This window comes from Mastomys coucha, unplaced genomic scaffold (assembly GCF_008632895.1).
Source record: "Mastomys coucha isolate ucsf_1 unplaced genomic scaffold, UCSF_Mcou_1 pScaffold21, whole genome shotgun sequence".
NCBI lineage: Eukaryota > Metazoa > Chordata > Mammalia > Rodentia > Muridae > Mastomys > Mastomys coucha.
The window spans coordinates 66,287,588-66,313,135 of NW_022196904.1; the positions used below are offsets into that span (position 1 = coordinate 66,287,588).

At 43.0% G+C, this 25,548-nt stretch overlaps 1 protein-coding gene and 1 pseudogene across 8 annotated transcripts in view; one reads left to right on the top strand and one right to left on the bottom strand.

Moving 5' to 3' along the window:
• The first annotated feature begins 254 nt into the window (after nt 1–254).
• The window catches only part of Agbl1 (ATP/GTP binding protein like 1), an 887,643-nt gene continuing 862,349 nt past the window's right edge, over nt 255–25,548 (top strand). For 7 of the 8 annotated variants that reach the window (XM_031387026.1, XM_031387022.1, XM_031387027.1 and 4 more), the window contains exon 1: nt 255–343. In XM_031387026.1, the coding sequence (XP_031242886.1) occupies nt 275–343 (69 nt within the window). In that variant the 5' untranslated portion in view covers nt 255–274. Of the gene's footprint in view, nt 344–18,190; nt 18,553–25,548 lie in introns of those variants that run through there. The other variant, XM_031387023.1, reaches the window with a different exon arrangement.
• Nucleotides 4,530–4,643, bottom strand: LOC116104391 (annotated as a pseudogene).

Genomic DNA, 25,548 nt, shown 5'->3' on the forward strand with positions numbered 1-25,548 from the left:
GCTTACTGAAGCTGGAGCTTACCGATTTGGCTAGACTGGCTGACCAAGAACTCTGGGAATCCTCCTGCCTCGGCCTCCTCAGAGCTGGGATTATAGCCAGATTGTTTTTAAAAAAAACAATACCCAGATTGTTTTTTTTAAACTTGAGTTCTGAGTATCCAAATTCAAGTCTTCATGTCTATGTGGTTAGCATTTTACTGATGGGGCAATCTTCTCAGCTCCATTTTTTTTTCCTTTCACAGACCTTGAACATCATGAATCATCTATACCTTCGATGCTTAGTTTCTTTGAAGTGAAATCAAAGCCTAAGAGATTTCCAAAGCATTTAGCCTTCAGACTCCATGTAGGTAGTTTTATTTCTCTAATTCCTTTCAAATTTTAATTTAGTTATTGTGTGTGTGTGAGTATGTATGAATGTGTGTGAGTGGATAGGGTCAGAGCACAAGTTGCTAGAAGACTATGTGCTTCCCTTCTATTATGTGGGCCCCAGGGATAGAACTCAGGTTGTCAATCTTGGGTACAAGCTCCTTTACTTGGTGAGCCATCTTACCTATTTATGTTTTTTTTTTTTTTTTTTTACCATAGGTCTTTGGAAATCAAAATGATCTTTAAGGTTTGTTGTCTTCATGATGACTTTCTTAGGTATTCAACTTAGTTTCTACAGAAATGAAATAATTTTGCATTCATATTTTTTTTTAGTTCGGATATAATGTAATAAAATTATACCATTTCAATAATTGACAAACAGGATTTTTGAACAAATCAAACTGATATTACATGAAAGGAAAGTGTAGACATGTTAGCTTCTTGTTCAGTGGCATAGTCTTTGTGTTAGTGTAGTACCAGTGATTAGCTCCTGCTAGCTATCCTATAAGACACCCTTCCCTGGTCAATACTGTACTCTGGTATGTCTTATCCTTGATGGATGGGTCCTAAGCATGATTTCAACCCTCATATTGTCTATGAGTTAAAAATCTTATGCAGAGTCTGATGCAGATGGACATTCTTAAGTAGTGCCACAATCTCTTGTATTGGTAAAATTTAAATATGAGATCGAGACAAAAACAAATTAAGGGACGACCCCAAATTTCTGAGCTGCTGAGCAGAAGAATCAGGATCAAAATCTTTGTTCTCCGATCCACAGCTGAGCCACCATGTGTCTAATTAAGACTTGTCATTACTGGTTTTCTGCCTTTTGACAGGATTTAGTGTATATGATAGGTCTTGTATTTGTCATAGGACAAGAACTTCTCTAGCCTCATTAAGCATAAGTGTACTTGGCTAAGCTTGGCATGGAGATGCATTGTGGGAGGCTGAGGCAGGAAGATTACCATGTGTCATATGTGTGGCTACTCCTGAGTTTCTGTCCTCAGGATGTTTGTTCATCCTAGGTAATTGTCCAATGCCACAGTGCTTGCCCCTTCTTCAAATTCTTAACTCTGTACTTTTTTTTTATACAGCCTTTACTTCAGGATTCTCTGTTAATCTGTCCTTTGCATTTTATTTAATTATTTATTTTTCTTTCATTTTTGTGTGCATGTGTGTGGTATTTATTTATTTATTTATTTAATTTAGTTATGTGTGTGTGTATTTGCACATGTGTGAGTCCATCTGTGTAGGTGTAGGAGCATGTGTATGTGAGTGGGAGGCCCAAGGTTGATGGCAAGAATTATCCTCTATCTTTCTCCTTCAGGTCTCTTAATCAAACCCAGGGCTAGTTCATATGGCTAGCCTTATTAGTCAGCTTGATCTGGGGATCTAATATCTAAGGCTGAAATTAAAGGCAGGTAGCTACCCTGCATGTACGTGGGTTTGAGGAGATCTGAGCTCTGGTCCTCATGTTTGTGCTGCAAGCACTTTGGCTACTGAGGTGTCTCCCCGCCTCCTACTGAATCGGATGCCCAGGCTTTTACAAGTATTGCTTGCATGTCAGGGATACTTCTCATCTTTTTCTTGTTCCACTCTAATCAGAACCTCTGCATGATTATTTCCTTCTACCTGGACACAAATAACTGCCTTAAGAGGTTGATGATAAAGTCTTTTGAGAGAAACAAATTTGGGTAGCTGATGGAAGTACTCTTGGACTCTGGGGGTGGGAGAGAGAGAGAAAGAAAGAAAGAAAGAGAGAGAGAGAGAGAGAGAGAGAGAGAGAGAGAGAGAGAGAGAGAGAGAGAGAGAGAGAGAGAGAATTTTGATTTCCACTCATTTTTAAATTCCCAGTTCCATGCATTCATTTGTCTGTCTGCTGTCCATGGGGCAAATGGGAACTAAGTGCTATTTGTGGGGATGAGTCTGGTTCAGTTGTCATCACTGAAGTTACATCATAGAGAAAGCTATTGTTAGGGCCACAGCTTCTACTCCATGATAGGGAGCCATCAAAAGAACATGGTTTACTTCGGGCTTAACAGAGATGCTTGACTTACCGTGAGGGTAAGTTCATGGAACAGCAGAAGGCAGCAAGGCCCTTTAGGGTCTGCACTGCTATCCTGATAGGAGCCAATGGCAGTTTGAATAAAGGTGGAGGCAGTGGATGGGTAGGAAAAAACTGGGCTTGTGTCTTTTGAGATGCAGGAGAAGGGTTTGTTGGTGGATTTGAACTACTTGTGGGTGTGAGGGAAGAACGAGTCTATCCAAGCAATGGGGTGAGTGGAATTTCCTAAGATGGCAATGACGGTGGGGAGATGCACTTTCTGGTTGAAAACTGAGAATTTTACTTTGTTCATGGTAGGCTGGAGCTGCCAGCTTGACATCTCAGTGGAATGATGACAAAGATTGATGAACAGGATTAATGAGGATAGAGTTTCCTTGGTTTTGCTCTCCTCTTAGACCCTACATGTGATTCAGAAAGCCTGTCTAAAGTGCAGTGGTGACATCTCCCTCATGGTAAATCAGACTCCTTCCCCTGACCTGAAGGCCCTGTGTGATCTGCTCTTCCTTGGCTTCTGGTCTTGCTTCCTATGTGTCTTCTCCATTCTCAGCTCTGGCTAACCTTGGCCCCTGGCTAATCTAGTTCAATTCTTTGCAGGGACAGGTTCCTCTCCCTGCCTCTTTTCCCCTAAGGCATAGGAAAAGCACACCATTGCCTCCTTTGGAAGTATTGCAGCATTACAGTCTGGACATTTAAAAATCACAGTTGCATTCAAAAATCACTATTTTGCTAATTCCTATTCCTCCCTCCAATTTAATCTCTTCCTTCGGGTCTCATTCTCAAACTGAATGTATACCTGATCTATGCTATTTACTCTCTGTTTCTTTTGCTATAATAGCAACTCTAAGGCAGAAACCTTTTCCCACACGATTCATGGCTTCATTCCCAGGGTTTGTCATATGTTAACTCCACAATAAATGCTTGTTGAGTGAGGGAGTACATGGGACTCTTCCTGTACTTGGTGCTTGTGAGATACTTCATTGTTTTCATGGCAAATCCCTTTTAACTCAAGTTAAAGGGAGTATGTTTCCATTGCTTGCTTGGGACATGGCTATGCTCCAGGTGTCTTCTTTTTCTCTTGGGTACCCATGATACCTGGGATCCTGGCATCCTTTGCATCAGTGTTAGTTTGTTCTGTGCCTGCTTCCCCGACAAGATTGGAAACACACCAGGGCTGAGTAGAATTTATTTACATGCCTACCACAGTGCATAAGTCATTAACATGAACAGCAGTCATTTGCAGAATGAAATGATTTTAAGCTAAATTAATTTCCCTCTCATTATAAAGGTGAGACAAATTGTAAGAGCAAAACTCACTTGTGTCTTAGGAAAGCTTTGCGTTGCAGACGGGAAATCTAATTTACTCTTAAAGGCAACTGCCTTAGAGGATAAGTGTTTAGCTATCTGTGACACATTTAACTAAAACTTGGCCAAAGGAGGGGAGCAAAGATTTGCTTGTACATACTAGGGACCACTCGAAAGACTTTAAGTATAAGATTTCATTGAATTTTTATACCAACCTTTAACTGTAGACATGACCATGTCCATTCCACACACAAGGAAACCAAGTGTCATGGAGGGAACCAAGTAATGCAACTTAATCAAGATTATAAGGCTAGCAGAGGCAAAGCCAGGAGAGAGTCAGGCAACCTGGCTCCCTGACATGCCTTCTAGGTGAACAGAAGCACATCCTTAAACAGCCTTCCAAGGAATCGGTATAAATGGTTGGATGAGCAGAGTACAAGAATGGGGAGAGCCTCCATCCTTTGCATTGTTTCCTTTATATAAAGCTAAAAAAAAATCAGATTATTATAAGTCCAGCTTGTTATCTGATGTGGGAATGGACAATGAGGTTGGGTTATGATTCAAAGCTAATGCTTGAACTAGTTAGACACAAATTTAGTTACTTTTTATAGGTTAACTCTGGGCCTAATCTGCTACTCTATCACCTTCCATGCATCGTTTCCTAGGTGGCAACCAGCCCATTTCTTCTTAGTCCTTTGTTTCCACACCTGGAGCATGGCCTGAGCAGTGTGGACATTAAAGTAGGTCCAGTCTGGCACCTCTCCTGGTTGGATTCTGTTTGTTGTTGTTGTTTTTCATCTGTGACTCCAGACAGGATCCAAAGAGGAGGTGCAGTTTTCCTCTCTGGGTTTTATGGAGAGTTCCTTTACCCTTCTGTGTTAGCATCCTGGTTGGATTCTGAAATGATTATCTTGACTCTTCTTCTGCAAGCCATTCAGGGAGTGATCACATTATGATCAAGGTGTATCTTCCTTGAACACCACCAGCATAGGCATTCTCAGATATCATCTAAATACGCTGTCTCCTCATGCTTTTGTGAACCTCTACAGAGAAGAAACAGGAAGCATTCATTTTGGTTCCTGCCCTTAGGCAGTTACATATTTATTAGAGAAATGATATTGTCTCTGGGAAGCAGTGACAGGAAAGGTAACTGTGTGTAAAGAAGGACCAAATTGTACAGCAATGTTGTGAAGCATGGGAGGTCAGGAACTGTATAAATCAGTGTCCCAAAGAAAACCACCAAATGTCACAGTGAGGGGATACAAATGTCACTCTAGTTTAGAGAACAGAAGCCATGCTAGAGATGCTAAGGATAAAGGCTGGCAATGGAAGTTACAGGAGAAAAGATACCGAGAGGAATGGAGCAACAGTGACAAAGACAATGAGAAAACAGACAGAAATTCCACTCAGGAGGACATGAGACAAACAACCTATTTTGAGCTCAGGGGCTGCAAGTGAATTTTACTTGCAGCTCAAGTGCTGTCATTAGCTAAATGGGTACCTGTTCTCCTCAGAGTGACTTCTTAAGCCATTCCAAAAATGCTGACAGAGAGCAGTTCTCAGAAGAGGATGGGGAGATGCCTGTGGGCACTAAAGTTACTGAGATGTGAAGACCCATGCATCAGACATCTGATGAATGATTTTTTTTTCCAGGAAAGCAATGCAAAGTTCTGTTATTGGCTTCAACAACTCCTTGTGTCTATTTGGGCAGGTTTTGATGGGTCAATAGAACTTCCTAGAGAGCGCCTGCTGCCTCCAGACATGGGCCCGTTTCAGGGAATATAAGGAGCCTGATGGCTTCTGTATTTTCTGGTTCTATCTATGAACTTGCAGCTGCTTTGAAAGACAGACAGTGGTAACTTTCTTTCCAAAACACTTTTGCACCTTTTCTTAATGATTTGATTTCATAGGATAATGTCATACTTGGTTACAGCTATTGGGAGAGACTGAAGATAATGCTGGAAGTTGGAGGAAATGAGTTCCTGGCTCTCCCATGCACCAGCTAGGTGACCTGAAGCAAGTGGCTTAACCTCTTTGGGCCTCAGTTCATGTGAGATTATTGCTCAGGTCCGTTTCCATCCAGATGTTTTACAAGTCTAAGAAGAAGACAACTTGTAAGAGAAAACACTACAAGGTATAATCAGATGGGCCAGAGGTTAGAATTTCAAGCTCCAACCTTAACAGTTGTGCAGCTCTGGGAAAGTTAGTCATGGCCCTGAGCCTTTGTTCATATATACATACATACATACATACATACATACTTATATAAATATGGAAATAAAAGCACTTATAATGAAATGAAGTGACTGGAAACATACCAAATATAATACATTTGTGGCACACTGGTTGTTTTATTTCTCCCTTTATCTCTAGTGACCAAAAAACACAACTGACCATGCAAAGCAAGTCTCTTCTTTTTCCCTCTTCTATCTACTACCATTTCCTAAGCATCTCTGGAAGAACAGGTCCAGAGGAAGGCACTGGGTTTGCTTGGGTGAATGTGGTTTATCAGGGACGTGCTTAGTTGCAGAAGTCTCTGGGATGCTTTGTGAAGGGGTTATCATTTTGGCTCCCTCTCCCTCTCTCTCTCTGTCTCTCTGTCTGTCTGTCTGTCTGTCTGTCTCTCTCTCTCTCTCTCTCTCTCTCTCTCTCTTTCTCTCTGGATGTGTATGAGAGAGAGAGAGACATACATACATACATACATACATACATACATACATATAAACAGATAGATAGACAGATAGGATGACTTAGAAACACTTTATTTACTTTGAGACAAGGTCTCTTGCTAGGTTGGAACTCACTAGTCAGTCCAGGTTGACTGTCCAGAAAACCCCAGTGATGCCTCTGCCTCTGTCCTCTGTGCTGGGATTATGAGCATTCGCCACTCACCTGGCTTTTTCACATGGATGCTAGAGATCAAATCCAGGTCCTTGTGCTTGCACAGTAAGCACTTTACCCCTCCCCCCAAATCTTCCCCTTAGCTCTAAGATATAATACCCTTAACTAACTTGTATGTGTTTCCAAGGGGTTTGGCAGCTACAGTATCTTAACTTCATTTCCAGCCTGGTAAACCTGGGAGCTATACAGCTAAAGAAGACAACAGCATCCGTGGAATCCTATCTCATTTGGAAAATACCCATTGTTCACAGAACCTCCCCGTGGGCTTCACAGCTCTGTCTCTGTCTGACCCTCTCTACCAGGTATAGCCTTGACCTCTTAGAAAGGTGAACTGATGGATGTTTGTCCCTACCAGAAGTTGACAGGCATCACAACAAACTTGTAATCCTACCCTAGCTGAGCTACAGAACCAGAGCCACAGGCTGAGCCAGCCATTTCACTTGGGTCTGACATCCGAGCTACTGGCAGTCACTGGCTCACCTCTGAGGGACAGTGACCTATGGAGCCACCTGGACTAAGCCTGGGAGTGTTTGCTTTTCTCTGGAGCTAGCCTGGACCATCTGCCCTTCCTCAGGTTGTGTGCTGGGAGCTGTTCCTTTTCCCAGTTTAACTTCATCTACGGTGATTTATGCTGGGGTAGGCAGGCCTTGTTCTCAGAGTGAAGTACTAACCATAAGGGTTACAGGTTTTGTTTCCTTACTAAAATAATACTTTACAATCTTCATTGATCCAAAAGAGTTGAATGATGGGGTCAAGCAATCATGTTGAATGAAACCACTGATCTGCCTTCACTTATTTGATCATTTCTTGTCTGCACATGTGGGTACTGCGAGTACGTGCCCTCTGATGCATGTGAGTGGATGCATGCATGATTGCTGAGTCCAGAGGTCAATGTCAAGTGTATTCTTTTATTGCTTTCCAACTTACATTTTGCGATAGGATCTCTCAGTGAAACTGGAGTGTGCTTATTTTGCTAGACTGACAGTTCAGCAAACCCCAGGAATCCTTCTATCTCTTCTTTCCCAGATGTAGGATTATATAGGTCCATGCCACTGAACCTGTCTTTTATGTGTGTGCTGGAAATCAAACTTGACTCCTCGTGCTTTTATAGTGAGCACATTATTGACCTCACCGTCTCTTTATCTCTGTTGTCTTAAACTGGAAAATAATTTTTATCTAGGACGTAGGAGCTTTGTGACCTTCCTCCTCCTCCTCCTCTTTCTCTTCCTTTCCCCCTTCCTTCTTCCTCTTGATCCATGCTTTCCCTCTAGGATGGAGTGCATCTGCCTTGCTTGAATGTAGATGTGAAGGTGCTTATTCTCTTGTATTGCAGAGCAGAAGGAAACAGGGAGGAGAAGAAGGGGCCAGCCCGGCACACAGGCCCTGGAGCTAGAAATCTCTGAACCAGCAGCAAAGTCCCCATTTTGGCATGGAAGCCACTGGCTGCAAGGGCCGCATTTGGGTGTGGAGATTTGCACCATGAGAAGGGCAGTTGCTTTCTCTCAGGGCAATGATTCTTGTTTTCCTGTGGAAACTCATGCTGCCAAAAATTGATAGTTTCTCACAGCTTGCCTGACAGGTACAATTGTCGCCTGGAACAGAATAAAGAGACAATGCAAAGTAGCTTCTCTAAGCTGCCTTTAATTGGCTCTTCAAGTCACTTTTCTGAGATGGATTAATCACACTGAGACACAGTATGTCAGCGCAGCTCATAAAACCTGCTTTCTCCCTCCCCACCCCTGATCATTTTCCAGGGCCCAGAGATATGTGGTGTCGAGTTGGTCCTTATGTAAAGTCCTGTTCTAAGGTTTTACAGAGACTGGCTGATGGACCACACCCACCCATGTCTTGGCACACTAAGTCCAGTGGACAGGTGTGAATCCCAGAGGAGGGTTTAAGTGCACATGGAATTCTTCCCACTTGTGAAAAGGAGGCAGAGCCCCTCCCTCTCCCCAATCCACCATTCTGTTGGCAGGAGGTTGTATTATGCAAACTCTTGCCTGGAGCTCTGCAGAGATTCCTATTAAAATTCTATTTCCTATTTAAGGACACTTCTGTGTGAGTATTGATCACTGGACCAGGGCCATTTCAGTGCTGAAGAGACTTCCAAGTGCACCCGGCTGTCCTTCCTCAGAGCGAATACGCACATTTGAAGAAAGTCTTTGGCTGTGGCAGTTTTAATTTTGGGTGTAAAGCTCAGTTACTTGGAAGGAGAAAACCACGGAGGTTTAGCATCCATGAAGAATTTAAGGCCAAAATCAAATCAAATCAAATCAAATGTGCACAAGTTAATCTTAAACACTTGATGGTATGCAGATTTGCATTCCTGTTCATGTAAATCACTATAATGAGAATTGGTTTCGAACAGCCAGATGAGAGCATCGTTTCTCCATTTACTTCCTAGTCTGAGGGTGTGTGAAAGAGACAGGTACTTGGATGATTTTTCTGAGGCCTTCTTTAGGGTGGCTGAATAGCTGTAAGGTGGGGTGAGAGGAGGGGAATGATGAAGGAGGTGGCATCTAGGCTGGATGGTCTGCTCATGGCTGAGGCTTTTTCTGCAAGGGTTCAGTTTAATCTTTCTCTGGCTGACACATCATGGCAAGTACTTGTGGTATGGAGGCAGGCTGAGGCTCCATGGTGGAGGGTGGCAGCTCTTTGCTGGCTGTCCTTTATTGGTCACCTCTAGCTTCTTGATGAATGGATCTTTTCAACTTGGCAGCTTCCTTTTAGACAGTGAGGACAGTGTCTACAGTGATGCTCACAATAGGGTAGAGTCTAATGCAATGTAGGGTGTATTGACATGTTTTGTTAGCTAGAGGCAGGTCCTTCCCACACTCAAGAAGTCATTCATAGTCATGCATAGATGTGAAGACTGGGAAGTGAAGATGCAGAGTGGGATACTGTCTATCATACCATCTCTCTCTCTCTCTCTCTCTCTCTCTCTCTCTCTCTCTCTCTCTGTGTGTGTGTGTGTGTGTGTGTGTGTCTGTGTCTGTGTCTCTCTCTTTGTGTGTGTGCATATGGAAGTCAGAGATCAAACGGGTTGTATTCTTCAGCTGCTGTCCATTTCCTTATTGTGACAAAGTTTATGACTAGATTCTGGGCCTCACTGAGTAGGTTAAGATGGTTGCCCAGTGAGCTCTTAGGATTGATCTGTCTCTGCCTCCCCAGTGCTGGGGTTACGCATGCAGGCATGAGTGCTACCATGCTGAGTGCATTCAAGTGTCAAACTCAGGTCATCCTGCTTGCATAGCAAGTACTTTTCTACCTTCAATGTCTCCCCAGCCCTATCATGCCATTTCACTTGCACCAAAGTATCGCAAAAAGGTTAAGCAGCGTCAGCTCTCACATCACCTATATAGCATATCCTAAGGTTACAGAACACTGGCCTTTTTTACCTTTCCTGTATCCCCAGTTGTTTTCAGCTGTTTTGCACCCTTCTAAATGAAGTGGTGACTTTTGTTAAGCTCTGTTGATAGAAGACAGAAGATTTTAATTTTAAATACTCTCTGATCTTAATCAAATTTAGTTGTATGTATGCACTGTTCAGGGCTCATACTGGATCATCTTGTATTTGTTGAGAAAGGACTGGGGCAGGGGTAGAGAGCAGAAGAAATCCCACTTGAATTATGTGTGTGGCACAGACTAAGCAGGGGGCAAAGAGTTCTATTTCTTAGGTCTTGGCCTTGGATAAAATTAGGTTGTTTGTTTTTGTAGGGGTTTTGATTCTGAACTACTGTAAAGAGAGATAACTCCGTGTTAGCTGACATACTGTAGAAAGGAAGTCCAGGATGGCATGTATGATTCTCAAGTCACCATGGGCTTCCCAAGACAGCTCTATCAGGAGTTTTAATCAGTTGTTAAATTAGTAGAGCACCAGAATCATGAATGTGGGGACTGAAAATTTCACCTTGACCATGAGATGCCAGACTGGTGCTTGAGGATGACAATTACCAACTTGTCTGTGCTTGACATGGGGATACACATTTTTAGTGCATTGCCCATTTGCATTCTTCCAACCCCTTTTTCTGTGCTTGCTTCAGCATTGAGAAACTGAGGCATAGAGAATGTATATAACTTGTTAAGTTGTGCAACCAGAATTGGAAGTGACTGGAAGTAAACTGAGGTTGTGATCCCAGAGATCTTCTTCTGGTCCAGACCCACTCATACTTCCTGCTATAGAACAGTGATTAATACATGTATGCAGGGTGAATGGCGGAATGGGCCTGCCACAAGGCAAAGTGTGGACTTAGCCTCCTAGCTCTTTCCCATTGAAACCATGGTCCTGTCCAGGCTGGTGTTGGGTTCCTGTTATCCTGGCTAGCCATCTGTCAGCTTTTGCTGAGGAAGAAGGAAACATTTGAACGGATGGCTCCGATGGCTGATATCTCTATTCCTCCTTCATTGCGCTTTGGGCAGCCTGGCCTGAGAAGCCCTTGTTTCCAACTTGTTTGTGATCTGATACCTCATCCTGGGGGCTCAGAAGCTGTGAGCCCCTGGGCTGGCTAAGCTGCAAGATCTGATGGGCATTCCACAGCTGTCAGCACTGTAGGCCTGGCTCCTGAGGAGACTGGCATGGAAGGAGGTTTTTCTTGGCTTTCTTTGAAGAAGTCTGTCAGGTGTCCATGAAGTCCCGAGTAGATGCTGAGTAGAGCTGGCCTTCTGCCTCTCAGGGCCAAGGGTATGGTAACCTTTTAGTTGCCTCTTGCTGACAAGGCCATGAACATTGGCGTATATACTACCCAGCCCAGAGGAGACTACCCAGCCCAGAGGAGGGACTTTCGACTTTTCATTGGTGGCCACGAGAACCCAATATATGTGTCTAGTGCTATGTTAGGCATTATGAACACAGAGAGATCCAATGGCCTTTGAAAGACTTAGGGTCTAGTGATAGCGTCCTCACGCTGGCTAAGTATTATAACACATAATTACTACTTGGTTATTTGTATGTGCTCTGGAGAATATATGGAAAGGAGCATTCACTTCTTCCATTTAATACAGTGATAATAGGGTAAGATGCTAAAGAAAGAAGGCATGGCTCAGTGAGGGATAAAATCAGCTCACCTCCTGCAGGGTAGCATTATAAAGTAGTCTAAAAATAGCAATGGGCGTGCACTAGGTGTTCAGTGATACGGTTGTGGTGGAGATGGCAATGTTGCCTCTGCTCCCTTGCTGTTAAATTCTGAGTTTGTTTTCTCTCCAAAGGGCAAAGTCCTCAGTGTCGGTCCTCTCTTAACCCCTTCAGGTGAGTTTCCCTTCAGCTCCTCATACTGACCTCCAGCCCCAAAGACCACTCTAGAAAGGCTGAGCATGTTTGCCTTGTTTGCAGTCTGCAACTTTGCACATGCCTTGTTATGGTAACAGGAGGTCATCCCAGAGATGTTCCAAAGTGATGACCAGAGTGCCACGTGCTTCTCCTTGTTGGGCAGGAAAAAGGATGTTGCGTCACTTCCTCCATACAGTACCCTCTGTATCCTGAGAAGTCCTGGACAACACTGTTCAGAAAATGTCTACCCACTCATCACTTTCCATGAATCCCTTCCATGTGCCGAGTCTGTGTCTCAGCGGTCTGTGTTTGTGCATGCATCTGAACACAGATTGAAAAACTTTCAGAAATTATATCTGTATTAAGCATATATAGCCTCTCCATTTTATCACCCTTTAAACAACATACAGTAGCTCCTTCTCTTATGTTAACAGATACAAGTAATCCAGATCTGATTTAAAGTCTACATGAAGATGTGCATAGAGTACACAGCACACCATGTCAGTTATGAAGGTCTTGAGCATCATTGGCTTGGAATCTGCAGAGTGTCTTGAAAAAATTCCTCTGTCTACAACTCTTAATCCTCTTATCAGTTATTTGAGATAGGTTTTATTGACTCCATAGCAGTAGCAATAACATTAGCAACACCCACATTTATCAAGCACTATGCTGAGAGCATTGTGGCTGGTTCTCCCAAGAGTACTCTCAGACTCTTGTGATCTAGGCACTATTACCTTCCCATTTAAAAGATGAGAAAATTGGGTCACAGAGAACTTGATATGTTTCTTAGAGTGATCCAGCTAGTGGACAAGGGAACAAGGGTTTGAACACAGACATTCTGTATTTGGAGAAGAGAGATTAGCCCAGGGGAAACTCCGCTGTTATCCCCCCTTTCCACAGAAGGGGCCTGCATCCATGAGTACTGTAGTCACTGTCAGAATCATCTGCATCTCTGGCTTCATTCTGGCAACTTCTCTTGTGACCTATGCTGTCTGATACTCCCAGGAAAGGAAATTCTGTTTGCCATTTGAGAATTCAAATCTACTGAGAATTTTTTTGCCCGAGGCTTCTACATATTCAGACTTTTGGTTCAATAAAAAACTGGGAAGGATTTTGGGAGAGTGTCTACCTTAGGGGTTTTTTGCAAAGACTAACTTAGATAGAGCACAGATAACAGTCTCTCAAACAGGTTGCCTTTTAACTGTCTGCTCCACTCATAGTAGGATTGCGATCTTGAGTGGTCTCCCTCCCCAAACTCATGTGTTGTAGGCTTGATCCTCAAAGTAGCCATGTTCATAGGTGAGGCCTTTGAGAGGTGATTATTTCTTGAGGATTCTGCCATCAAGAATGTATTATTCCCACTATGGACTCAGCTTTTAGGGCTACTGGGAGGTGGTGGAAAGAAATATCAGGAAGTGGAACCTAGTTACAAGTAGGTCACTGATGTCTTTTCTAAAAGAGTTTTATATATTTACTATTATATAAGTATACTGTAGCTGTCTTCAGACACCCCAAAAGAGGGCTTCAGATCTCACTACAAATGGCCGTGAGCCACCATGTGGTTGCTGGGAATTGAACTCAGAACCTTCAGAAGAGCAGTCAGTGTTCTTAACTACTGAGCCATCTCTCCAGGCCCTCACTGATGTCTTTATGCTTTATTTTCATTTTTTTTTTTTTTGCTTTTTATGTATGGATATTTTGTCTGAATGTATATCTCTGTGCTACATGAATGCAGTGCCTGAGGAAGAAAAAGGAGAACACCAGATTCTATGGTGACTGGGATTTCAGATAGTTGTGCCCCTCCATTTGGGTGCTGTTAATCAAATCCTGGTCCTATGGAAAAGCAGTCAGTGTTCTTAAACATGAAACCATCTTTCCAGGTCTGATTGACAACCCTTTGGAAGGTGTATTTTGTCCCTAACCTACTCCTTCTCTCTACTTCCTCTTTGACTTCCATGAGGCATGTGGCTTTGTTTAACTACCTACTTACTGCCACAATGTGATGTTCTACTTTGCCCTAGGCACTTAATGGTAGGGTCGAGAAATCACACTAAAACATACCTTTCTTCTTTATTAAGTTGAGTATCTCAGGGATTTTGTTACAGTGACACAATGCTGAATAATACTGCTGCCTCACAACTAGGAACTTCACACATCAAGAAAAAGTAGAGGAAGGCTTTTGAGGGGCAAGAGGGACAGCTAGTCAACTCTGATACATTTTTCTAAGCAGCCTTATAATGACTGGTAAAAGTCAAGGAGCATGTGTACATCAATATGCACACAAGATGCATCTGAGGAAGAGAGATGTTGGGTGTTATTTGAGTGAGCTTTAGTCTTGCTGCTAAACTATGAATTAAATTATTAATGCTAAGTACCAGGGAACTCAGAGTAATAGGAGATTTTCAAAAATTCAGCTGTTAACCACCTTACCTGTTTTGTTTTGTTTTACTGTGAACAGGTACCATGTACAACATTGCTCACTTCATGTTCTCTTACCCATTGACTCCTTTCTAATCCTTTATTGTTTATTATATTTTCTCTGTGTGTGTGTGTTTGTGTGTACATGTGCAAGCAGGCACATACGTACTCATATGTGTGTATATGTTTGGTCACAGGACAATTTGCAGGGCTCTGTTTTCTCCTTTACCATATGGGTCTTAAGGGTCAAATTCAGGTTGTAAGGCTTGGTGGCAAGTGTCTTTACACACTTGGCATTTTTACCTTTTACCAGTCCTCATTCTAATTGTTAACATTCAACATAGGAACTAATATCTCAGAAAACATATGTTTGTTGTGGAAATTATAGGTAGGTTGAAATACAACCTACCCAAATTTCAAGAATTCATTGAAGTTACGCTGAAATTTCCTTCATGGGAAGTTGCTTTGAGAGAACATAAAAAATGGAGACCACATCCGTTTGTCATGTCTTGGCTGTGTGGCCACCTCACTAAGCTGAACTTGGAGCTTTGGTCACTCTGCCTTGGGACGATCCTTATTACCTTTGCAACAGATGCCTTCCAGGCCATGTTAGGCATTATTAATGTTTGGAAATAGTTGTCTGATGAATGTGTGGAAGGATTAATACACTTCTTCCCCGTGTCTTTGGCTTTACCCACTGGCCTTGCTTCTAGCCAGTAGGACTCACCTCTCTTCTTTGCTATATTTTTGTGAGTACTGATGTGTCTCAGTTGAGAACAGTGATTCTCAACCTGTAGGTCATGACCTCTTTGGGGGTCAAATGACCTTTTCACAGGAGTTATCTAAGACCTGGGAAACAGATAACTTACATTATAATTTGTAACAGTAGCAAAATTACAGTTACCGAGTAGTAATGAAAATAATTTTATTGATGTGGGCTACCACAGTGTGAGGAACTGTATTGAAGGGTTGCAGCATTAAGAACACTGAGAGCCACTTAACCAGAAGCTGGGCATGTTTGAGCAGCCTGGGACTCTCCTCTGTCAGTTAGGATAGTCCTTTTGCTGCTGTCCTGAACTCTGACACACCTCCTCAAGGCTGTGTACTGCACTGGTCCTCTTCAGATGAGATCTCCATTCAGCTTCTCTTCTTGGTAGCAGATACATTTATCCCCTTATCCAATGTGATGATTTTGGATTGGAGTAACACATTGGAAATATAGGGCTGTGCTGACAACCTGGTCTCACCTCTGGCTAACCCTCAAGTCTTTTCCACATTCAATACCAGTTCACTGAGTTGTCCAACTTTAGTTTTACACCACTGGTGTTGAGGTCCCAGGGGAGGAGCTGTCACCTGACTCTGTTCTGTTTCATCTTGTAGGACCTGGTTCATCACTCAAGGCTGCTGACATCTTTTTGGAGCCAAACTGTGTCATCTGATGTATTTCTACCTTTCTCAAATGGTGTCATCAGAAAACTGATAAGCATATAACATTTATTTTCATGAAAGTCATTGATAAAAATGTTGAATGAAAAAATCATGGGATTCTGATGATATTAGGAAACACATTCTACCCCAGTGAAATTTATTAGTTATCACTATTTGAACATTAGCATACTGCCAGCTATTGAATAATGCAGGCCTGTACTTAATTCTCCATTTTATTAACAAGATACAAGAATCTAAAGCCTGATATTGTAGGACAGGAAAGCATGTGTTCAGTAAGGGATTTATTTTGTCCAAATAACGTTTTGATCCTGTTTCCAGCTCTGGGAGATAAGCTCTGAGCTCTAGGAATGTTCTGTCTATAAGAAGGTGTGTTTACCTGGGATCCTGTGCCAGGCCAGACTGTCTATGCAAACAGTAGGATTTATGCTAGGGTCTTAGCCTGGAAAGTATCAACTATTTTGGAATTGTTAGATGCTAAGTGTCTTAGTTAATGTTTCTATTGTTGCAAAGAGACACTATGACCATGGCAATTCTGATAAAAGAAAGCATTTAATTGAGGCTGGCTTACAGTTTCAGAGGTTTAGTCTATTCTTGTTATAGTGGGAAGCAGGACAGAGTGCTAGAGAAGGAGCTGAGAGTTCTACACCTGGATCAGCAGTTACTTAGAAGTGAATGGGACACACTTTCTCCAACAAGACCAGACCTCCTAACAGTACCATGCCCTGTGGTCCTATGGGACTCATTTTCATTTAGCCCACCACATCACACATTATGATCAATGCCAGGGAAAACCTTAGACCCTGAGTCATGGGCAAGGTTTAGCCAGACTGTGTGTGTGTGTGTTGCGTGTGTGTATGTGTGTGTGTTGTGTGTGTGTGTTGCACATGTTGCTGTGGGGAGACATGTTGACTGCATGCCTTCACTGATAGACACTGTCAGCTCAAACCTCTTTTCAGACTCTTATCTTTGACTTTTCTTGGTCAACCATCCTTGTGAGTCCTTCAAGTCAGTGACTCCAGAGGCATTAAGTTAGCAGGTGGTCTTAGGGACTGTAAACTGCATCAGGAATCTCAGGAGAGCACCTTGATTTCTTTGGATCCAGAATGCAGTTCTTTCTGGGCTTCTTCTAGAATCTTCTGTCTGTCTCCCTGGAACTCCTTAAGAATGCTGGCAAGCAGGTAACCTCCTTAGAGGTTCCTGCCTAAGGGAGGCAAGGTCCTTCTCTTCACAGCTGCCCCATGTGTTTGAATGGCACCCATTCCACTCTCCTTCTGGATAAGATACCATGTCCGGGAGGATTCCAAGCTCTAGCTTAGCTCCCACCCTTAGGGAAATCCGTACTCAGATGCAGAAGAGCATATTACCCCACTGGTAGGCATTTATACTTTAGCCTAAATGGATGCTCACTCCCCGCCTCCATCTTAAAAAATACACTAAAAATCTTCCCTTCCCTCCCTTCTCCTCCCCTCCCCTCTTCTCCCCTCTCTTCTCCTCTCTTCCTCTTGCCTTTTCTTCTCTTTTCTTCCCTTTTCCCCAAAATAAGACTGACTTTGATCTCACAATGTAGCTTAGGCTGGCCTTGAAGTTATGGTTCTCTTCCTTCCTTAGCTGAGAGTATAAAAGTGTACCAGGATAGTTGGCAATTGTCATGGAAACTTCTTAGAGGCAAGACCTACAAGAATTCACCCTTGACTTTAGACTTTGGCCACGCCTGACCTCTGACTCAGAGCTGACCCTCAGACCAAGTGTGACCCGCACACTTTAACTCTTCTTCCTCAGATGGGCTACAGGTCACTTCGGCAGGCAGCCACAAGCCAGATGTTGCGGATGCTCTTGAGAGCTCCCAGCTTTGTAGGAAGTGTCACCTAGGAGGTAGGTCTTTCCCCTGTTATCCCCCACTTGCCCCCTCCCCTCTCTTCACAGCAGTCTTTTTGGTCTCTAATGCTGTGAAGAAGGGCTTGCTGCAGGAAGTCAAATTAGTGTTCACAGTTTCCTGCAAGCTTGCCTGTTTGCGGCCAGCCAGACATGAGCTCCTAAACTCTAAACTCCTGACCCTTCATATCTCTTTCCCTGATTTCCTCTTCTGTAAAACAAAGGTAGATATAATAAAACTTACCTCGCTACAGTCACAGTGAAAATGGCAGGGTTATATAAAGGACTTGGTACATAAAAAAGGTTCAGGGCAGTATTTTTCTTCTCTGTTGGAGCTTCTCTCCCTAAGCCTGGGACCTCAGGGAGCCCTGGGCTTCTGTGCCCTGAACAGCCACAGTTGTGCAAGCACTCTTGGGTCTCCTGTTACAACTAGGAGCCGGCAACAGACCAAAATAAGTGTATGCGTGGGGGTGGGGGTGGGGAGGGAACCTCTGCAGGGAGTCTGACCAGGTCAGCTGGGAATGCTTGTCAATCATCCAGGGTGGCTTTTCCTCTAGGCTCCTGTATGGGTCTGGTGGTGGGTGAGTGACTCATGAGGGTGCCCTCCCTACCCCTACATCCAAATGCTCAGCCCTTCGGAGAGCCAGGGCTCACCTAATCCCCACAGTGGGAGTCAGGGGGTATCCACGCCTGTGCTGGAGGCTAAGGTTGCACAGTGGTAACTTCACACTCTGCAGCATGTGTAGCTGAGGCCTCTGCAGAGCAGTCTTCTGCAAGGCAGGCAGCGAGGACATCTTGGCAGGCATCATCTCTCTAGCCAGAATCCAGCCTCAGGCAGTGGTGCCCCAGGACCTGAGCAGAGATGGCTGAACAAGAGGGCAGTGGCCTGCAGATGCTGCTGCACACGCTTCAGGTAGGAAATGCACAAGCCAGTGCGCTTTGCTTTTGCCCAGCTGGCCTGTGATGCTGTATGAACACTCAGTCCTCTCTGGCAGCCAGTAGCCTGGTTTGCTAAGCCAGCAGTAGCATAGGCACCAGCTCTCACCTTGAAGCTGCCCTAAGTGATGCTATGGTGTTTAAATATTAAACACAACAATGCTGATGATTGTTCTGTTTAAATTATTGAACCTGGTGGGATCAAAGGCTCTGGCTAAAAGATACAGATTTGCCTGATATGGGAAACAAGAAAGAAAGAGAGAAAGAGAGAGAGAGAGCTGTCTGGCAAAAGAAGGATGCATAGTAAAGTTATTGAACAAGGCTAAAATTCTTGATAGGGGCTTGGAGAACTGTATAGGAGGAATGGGTAGCTAGGGAGAGAACTTCTCTTGCTAAATGGTTCCTTCAATAAGTTTCCAAATTGCATTCTACATCAGGCTGGCCCAGGATGCTAACTGTGTATATTCTCAGGTTAGATGTGGCCAGAAGTCATTGGAACCAATCAGGGGCTGGAGCCTCAGAATTGGCTTTCTCCCTGGTGATGTTATTCACTGGTAATTTTGAGAAGCCTTTTTCTGGGGCAGTGTTTTGCAAAAGTGTTTGCACTGTGGAGTCACCTAGAGAATGATAGAAATACTGGGATAGAATGTCTGGGATGGCAGCCCTAAACGAAGACCTGAGTTCTCTATTTTGGGAAGAAACACTCATCGAAAATTTGGAAACTCCTGGTTCTTAAACTTCCTAGTTCTAAAGTTGTGATTGCTTGGAAAGATACTTATGTTTTGTGGGATGCTGAGGATGTTAGTACTCAAGGATGTCTGAGGGGGTTTCTCTCCTGGGAGGCTTGAACATGAATGGTACAAACAGAAGTCACAGAGCAACAGCCTTCTGGGGTGGGGGGAGGCATAGGGGACTAGATTTTGTCAGCATTCTGTATTTGCTCCTTTCTTCCTACTGTGAAATGTTTGCTTATTGTTCCTGCAACTTGAAGGGAATTGGCATTCCTAAAATGTTTAGGAAACCCACCTTTCAGGTATTCCGCAGAGAATAAGTACTAGCAGCCAATGGAGTAAGTTTTCAATATCACATGACTATTGAAAAGGAGAAGCTGGGCTAGAACTCAAGAACTTCAAGTTCATTTGCATGAATACGTTTATGTCCCCACTCTGTATGATTGCATGTGCATATGTCCATGTGTGCATGTATATGTGGATGTCAGAGGATAAACTTGGGTATTTATCATTTTTCCCCTTGATCTTTGAGGTGGGGTCTTTCCCTGAACCTTTGCTAATTCAGCAAGGCTGACTGGCTGTAAATCCCAAAAACCTGCCTGTCCCTGTCTCCCAGTATTGGGATTATAAGCACATGCTACCATGCCTAGCTTTTGTGTGTGGATCCTGACAACCACACATAGGTCCTTATGCTTGTAAGGTAAGCACTTTGCTGACTGGGTCATTTCTCAAGACCCTAACTAAGTCAAGTTATTTAGTGTCGTTTGTCTCATTGTATGTGATGTGTGTAAGACAAGGACATATCTGTGTCAGGGGTGTGGAAGGTGGGAGCGAACCTCAAAAACAGCTGATGAAGTATATATAAAAACATTTATGTGGCTAGATACTTTGATAGTCAGATACCACAAGTTAATGTTTTGTTGTAATTTCTGAAGTCATATGAATTCTTGATTAACTGCTGTTCACAGAAGGGAAAGACTTGGCTGATTAGAATTTTCTTGCTCTAACTATTTGGGATAGAAAGATGCTGGTGGATTGGTATCACGAGGTCAGTGGAAATAAATGTCCTGCAGTTGACTGGAAGTCACTGCAGGTTCAGCTTAATCTTCTGTCTTCCTACCAGAGGGGACTTATAATTGATATTTAGAATGAGCACTCTAGGGCACTGCAAGATTCTCAATTATCAAAGAAAGATTTAATTATTTTCACTAGGCCCTACTTAGTTTCCAATTAACTAGAACATTAAAATAACACTGGTGTGTTTCGTGCTGGTTACTTTGGTTGTGGTATACTTGACTTGAGCCAGTTTGACCCCTGCTAAGTACTTCCAAGACCCCTGTGTCTATACCTGTTGTAAAGTTAGAACTATAAAATCTTTTTAAAGGGTGAACCTAGAGAGACCCTGGAGTCATAGTGAATGGTGAATTTCATGTCCTGCCCCAATACCCATTCCCTGTTGGCATCTAGACCAGTGGTCCTCAACCTTCCTAATACTGTGACACTTTAATATAGGGTCCTCATTTTGTGGTGACCCCAAGCCATAAAGTTATATTGCTGCTACTTCATAACTAATTTTACTACTGTTATGAATTGTAATACAAATAGTTGATATGCAGGATGTCTGATATGTGATTCCCCAAAGAAGTTATAACTCACAAGTTGAGAACCACTGAATGAGAGACTCTGAAAGACATCTGAAAGGAGTTAAGTAGAAATACTACTAATTAGGAATTTCCAAGATTCTGCCAATCCAAACCAACCCTTTCTCATTATGCTCAAACTTAAAAGACAAAAGGTTTTGTATGGCTTTCCAAACCTCTAGAGAAGATGATCACAATCCTAGAAGCCTCCCTCCTTAAGAACATCACCGCTTTGGAATCACAACATACGCCTGTGCAAAGGAGGATGGGAAAATTGTTGTTGTTGTTTTTTTTTCTTTTTTTTAGTTTTAACCCATCCTGATTTTTGTCTAGAGTGCAAGAATCAATTTTCTACTGAGATATTTTCCAAGTTCCTGGCCTTGACTGCTTGAGTTTTAGGCAGAAAATTAGACAGACTGATGGGAATATTCAGGGTGAAAGGGAGTCATCTACAGCTCAGGTCATAGAGGCAGAGAGGACTGTGCTCCAGCTCCAGCTCTAGAGCTTACTGGTTCTTTATTATTATGTAAGTCCCTTGACCTCCCTGACCTTCCCTCTATGGATCTATTCAGGAAAAGCAATAAAAAAAAAATGGTTTCTAAGCATTTAGAGTGAGGCTTAAAAGAACATCTCATATATTTCTATCATATTTTAGAAAGCACCTGTAAAGCACACATGCTGTCCAATGACTGTGGTTTTGATGATTTCCCTAGAGGAATACACAATTCTGAGATGCTAAGAACACTTCTCTACACCCTTCATAAACCTGCCATTTCCTGGGTGGACTCCAATGTACTTAGAAAAAAAAAGGCAGGTGTCTCATTCTGTGCTGCTCTTGTCTCCTTGTGTGGTTTGAGTTAATGGGGAAGATGGGGAGTTGCCAGGGTCACAGGATGTGGACTGTGTGCCAGCCCTGATGTCACAAGCCCTCATCCAGCAGTGTCCCATGAAATGCCAGTTAAGAACCTTATTGAATCATGAAAAATGTATAATGATTAGGTCAGCTTTGGCACACACTCCGTGCTGCTATGTGGGCACGTGCTTGCTGTTTGCATTCATAGTTTATTATTTTATGATACAGCTGTTCAAACTGAATCCCAGGTCTGAAGCTTTGCCAAAATGTGTATAGCTGACTGCCTTTCTCAAATGGGGTTCCAAGAACATCATTTATTATGGACTGTGAATAAAGTAGGTTTCAGGATGTGGGGTTTCCTGTCTTGAGTAAATATTAAATTTTGCTAGTAGGAAACCTGGACTGGGGCATCCAGTCTAGCTTTTTCTTTTAACTTGATCCTCCAAGGATTATTTTCAAGATAATAGGTGACTTAGTGCCTGGCATGTAATGAGGGGTTGTGTGGGAAAATGATGACTGATTTGTCTCATTCATAGAATTTAGTCATTTTTGCTTCCACATGTGCTTGTTAATTTCCTTGGTAGACTTCTCCATGGAGGATGAGGAACTATCCATGTTTTTTATCTATGGGGCCAGGTTGGACAAAAACAGAGCTTTCTCCTTCAAAAGAAACAGATAGGCTTGGATAGATCTAGCCAAGCATTTCCTACTTGGATAGGGAACACTGTGACTTGACTGCTTGCTAAGATTACTTGCTAAGAACTTGCTAAGATTGTTCTTTTTGGTGGTTTGAGGTAGCTGAGTTTGTTGGAGACTTTTACCTCAATTATGACATAAACATGAATGTAGAATGAACTGTCTTAATTTTGATCACCAGTAAAGAAAAGGGGAAAAAAATTCACCCTAATCTCATGCACAATGGGAAGAAGGTAAAAACATCAGGATGTAACCTCTGTCAACCCCTAAGGGACAACCATGCCAGTCAAACTGGAGCTCAAAGGGAATGGTGGCTGCATACAGATATAATGTCTTAGAAGTAGAACAAAACCTTCACTTGGAGTTTTCTCCAAGACACTACTGATTTCACCGATTATTTTAAACTCCTTTGAGGTCAGAGAAAATGGACAAGTGTTCTTTTGGGCCAAATGAGTACCTTCATCACTTCATATCACTCTGCCACCAGTGAAGGATGTGTGTCTGTCTGCCTTTGAGGTGAGACCATCACTGCCCAAATGAAAGTTGAAACCACTCAAGGCTCAGTAACATAAATTTTGTAACTACTATGAAAGAGGATGTGAAGCAGATCTTGCCACTACAAAGTTTGTCTGAGTCTTTCTTAAGTGATGTTGGAGAGACCTATTTGTTCGCCACTTTGAGGGAATTACTTTGGTTTGATGAAATTGAAGGTTGAAGGATGGTGAGTTTCTCACAACAGAGGGAAGTTTATTCTACATCTTAAGAGCATGGTGGAAAATACCTCCTGATAAAGGAAGGTAGTGCTTTTGATATGGGACAGTTAAATATTCTCAATATTGTCCACCTGCCACTCTTTGTCCATCTCTGCCCTCATTTGTCCATCACGTTTTCTGTGATATAAGAGATCCAGAGGATCATTGGGTGAGTGGTATGTGTGTGAGAGAGGGCACATGGCCCTTGCTTAAAACTGTGTCTTTGGACAAACAACTGTGGCTCATTTGTTTGAAATTTCTTCGTCTTCAAAATGAGATCTACAATACCTACGAATAGGCTGCCCATAAATTAAGAAAAAAAAAGTATGCAAAGGCATAAACACAGTGGCCTCTGTTCAGTTGTGGCAATCATACTTAAAAAGCAGTTCCTGTCTTCATGAAAACCTGATTCAGATGAGAAAGTAAGAAGACATATTTGAAAAATAAATTCTCATGGGATGACAGGGGTGGTAAAGGTGAACACCCTGAGACAATTCCATGGAATTTGGAATGGAAACAACTCCTGGATATGCCTTAGAAGGTGACCCCAGTTTTAGATGGGCTGACTGGAGTAAGCAGAGAACATGAGATCATCCATACCTAGCAGAAACATATAGGGGATTTGGTGTGATATTCAATTTGATTAAAATAAAATGCATAATGGAAAAAAGAGATGGGGACAGAGGTGTGTTTAGATTATGAAGGGTCTTGAGTGATAAGCTTCAGGCCTGAAACACTCAGAGAAATTCCTATTAATTCCTGAATGTGGCTACAACTAAGGTGACACCTCTAGAGCTCTTTGACCTGGGTGATACTTGATTTGATGCAACACTGTTTCCTGTTATCAAGTTGGATATCCTTGTCATACTGTTCTTTTCCTTGTAAATTTAATTATTATTTTTAATATGTCTTGTGTGGTATATTTAAGTCTTCATGTGAGTGTGTGCCCATGTGCTATGAATGTACATGGGTGTGTTCATGGATGGATGTGTTTGTGTGCGGAGGACAGAGACATGTCCAGTGTGTCGTGTGTGTGTGTGTGTGTGTGTGTGTGTGTGTGAGTGTAAGAGAGAGAGAGAGAGAGAGAGAGAGAGAGAGAGAGAGAGAGAGAGAGAGAGAGAGAGAGAGAGAGAGAGAGAGAGAGAGGAGGGTTATTGGATTTGGGTAGCTTGCCAGTAACTACAGCATGGGGGGAAGTGAACACTCTCTGTTCTTGAACTAACTTGTGTCCCCAGTCCCATTCTGATCTCTTCTCTGATTGGCCACATCCTAGTATTCTTCTTCACTTCCCCTCATCTCTATATATCACCTACTTTTGAGCCTCTTCCCAACTCCAAGCCCACTTCACAGGAAAGGGATAGATTAAGTCTAAATCTAGGCTTGATTACATTGAGGGGGGAGAATGTTCTAAATACATGGTGTATTTTATAGGAAATATTTAAATGTTCTGGCATCAATGCTGCTCTGACCACATGGCTAAATTAAAGCAGCCAGAGCTAACTCAAGAAGTCCTATGCATACTTTAGAACCAGGGAAAGGTAATGTTTCCACCTTCAGAGTCCTGGTTAGAGTTCTGCCTACACACAGCAAAGGGTAAAATATGAAGGCTAGTATGATTTTGAGGTATAATTAGAAATTGGTGAGAGGCTAAGACAAATGGCCAACAGAGAATCCCATGCCCACAACAGAGACTACAAACTGGCAGCATTTGCTCTACAATTTACAGTTTCTAAAGCAGGAGTGGGTCTTAAGAGAGCCAAACACAGGGGTTCCTTCCAGTCTCTCTGGGCTGGTGTCCTGAGCGAACCTTGGGCACAAGCTCTGCAGCCAGTCCCACAACACCCAGAGGAAGCTCCACTCCCAGGCACTCTGACACTCTCAGGATCAGAGGTGAGGAGGACCCAACATCTGTCCCAACACCAGGAGTAACTGGGATCTGCGGGACCAGGCACACAGGAACTCACCAGCAGAGTGGCTCAGGTTCCTTCCAGTCTCTCTGGGCTGGTGTCCTGAGCAGACCTTGGGCCCAGGCTCCACAGCCAGTCCCACAACTCCCAGAGGAAGCTGCTGTACTCCCAGGTGCTCTAACAAGCCCTGAGTCACAGGATCCCAGAATCATAGGGTCACAGAAACTGCTTGACTCTGAGGAGTTCTGATACAACCAGGATCACAAGAAGGACTGACTCCAGTCAGATTTAGCAAGGGCAGGTAGCACTAGAGATAACCAGGGCCCAGGCTCTTAAAGAGGAAACACAAAAATCCCTTAAAGAACTACAGGAAAACATAATCAAACAGGTGAAG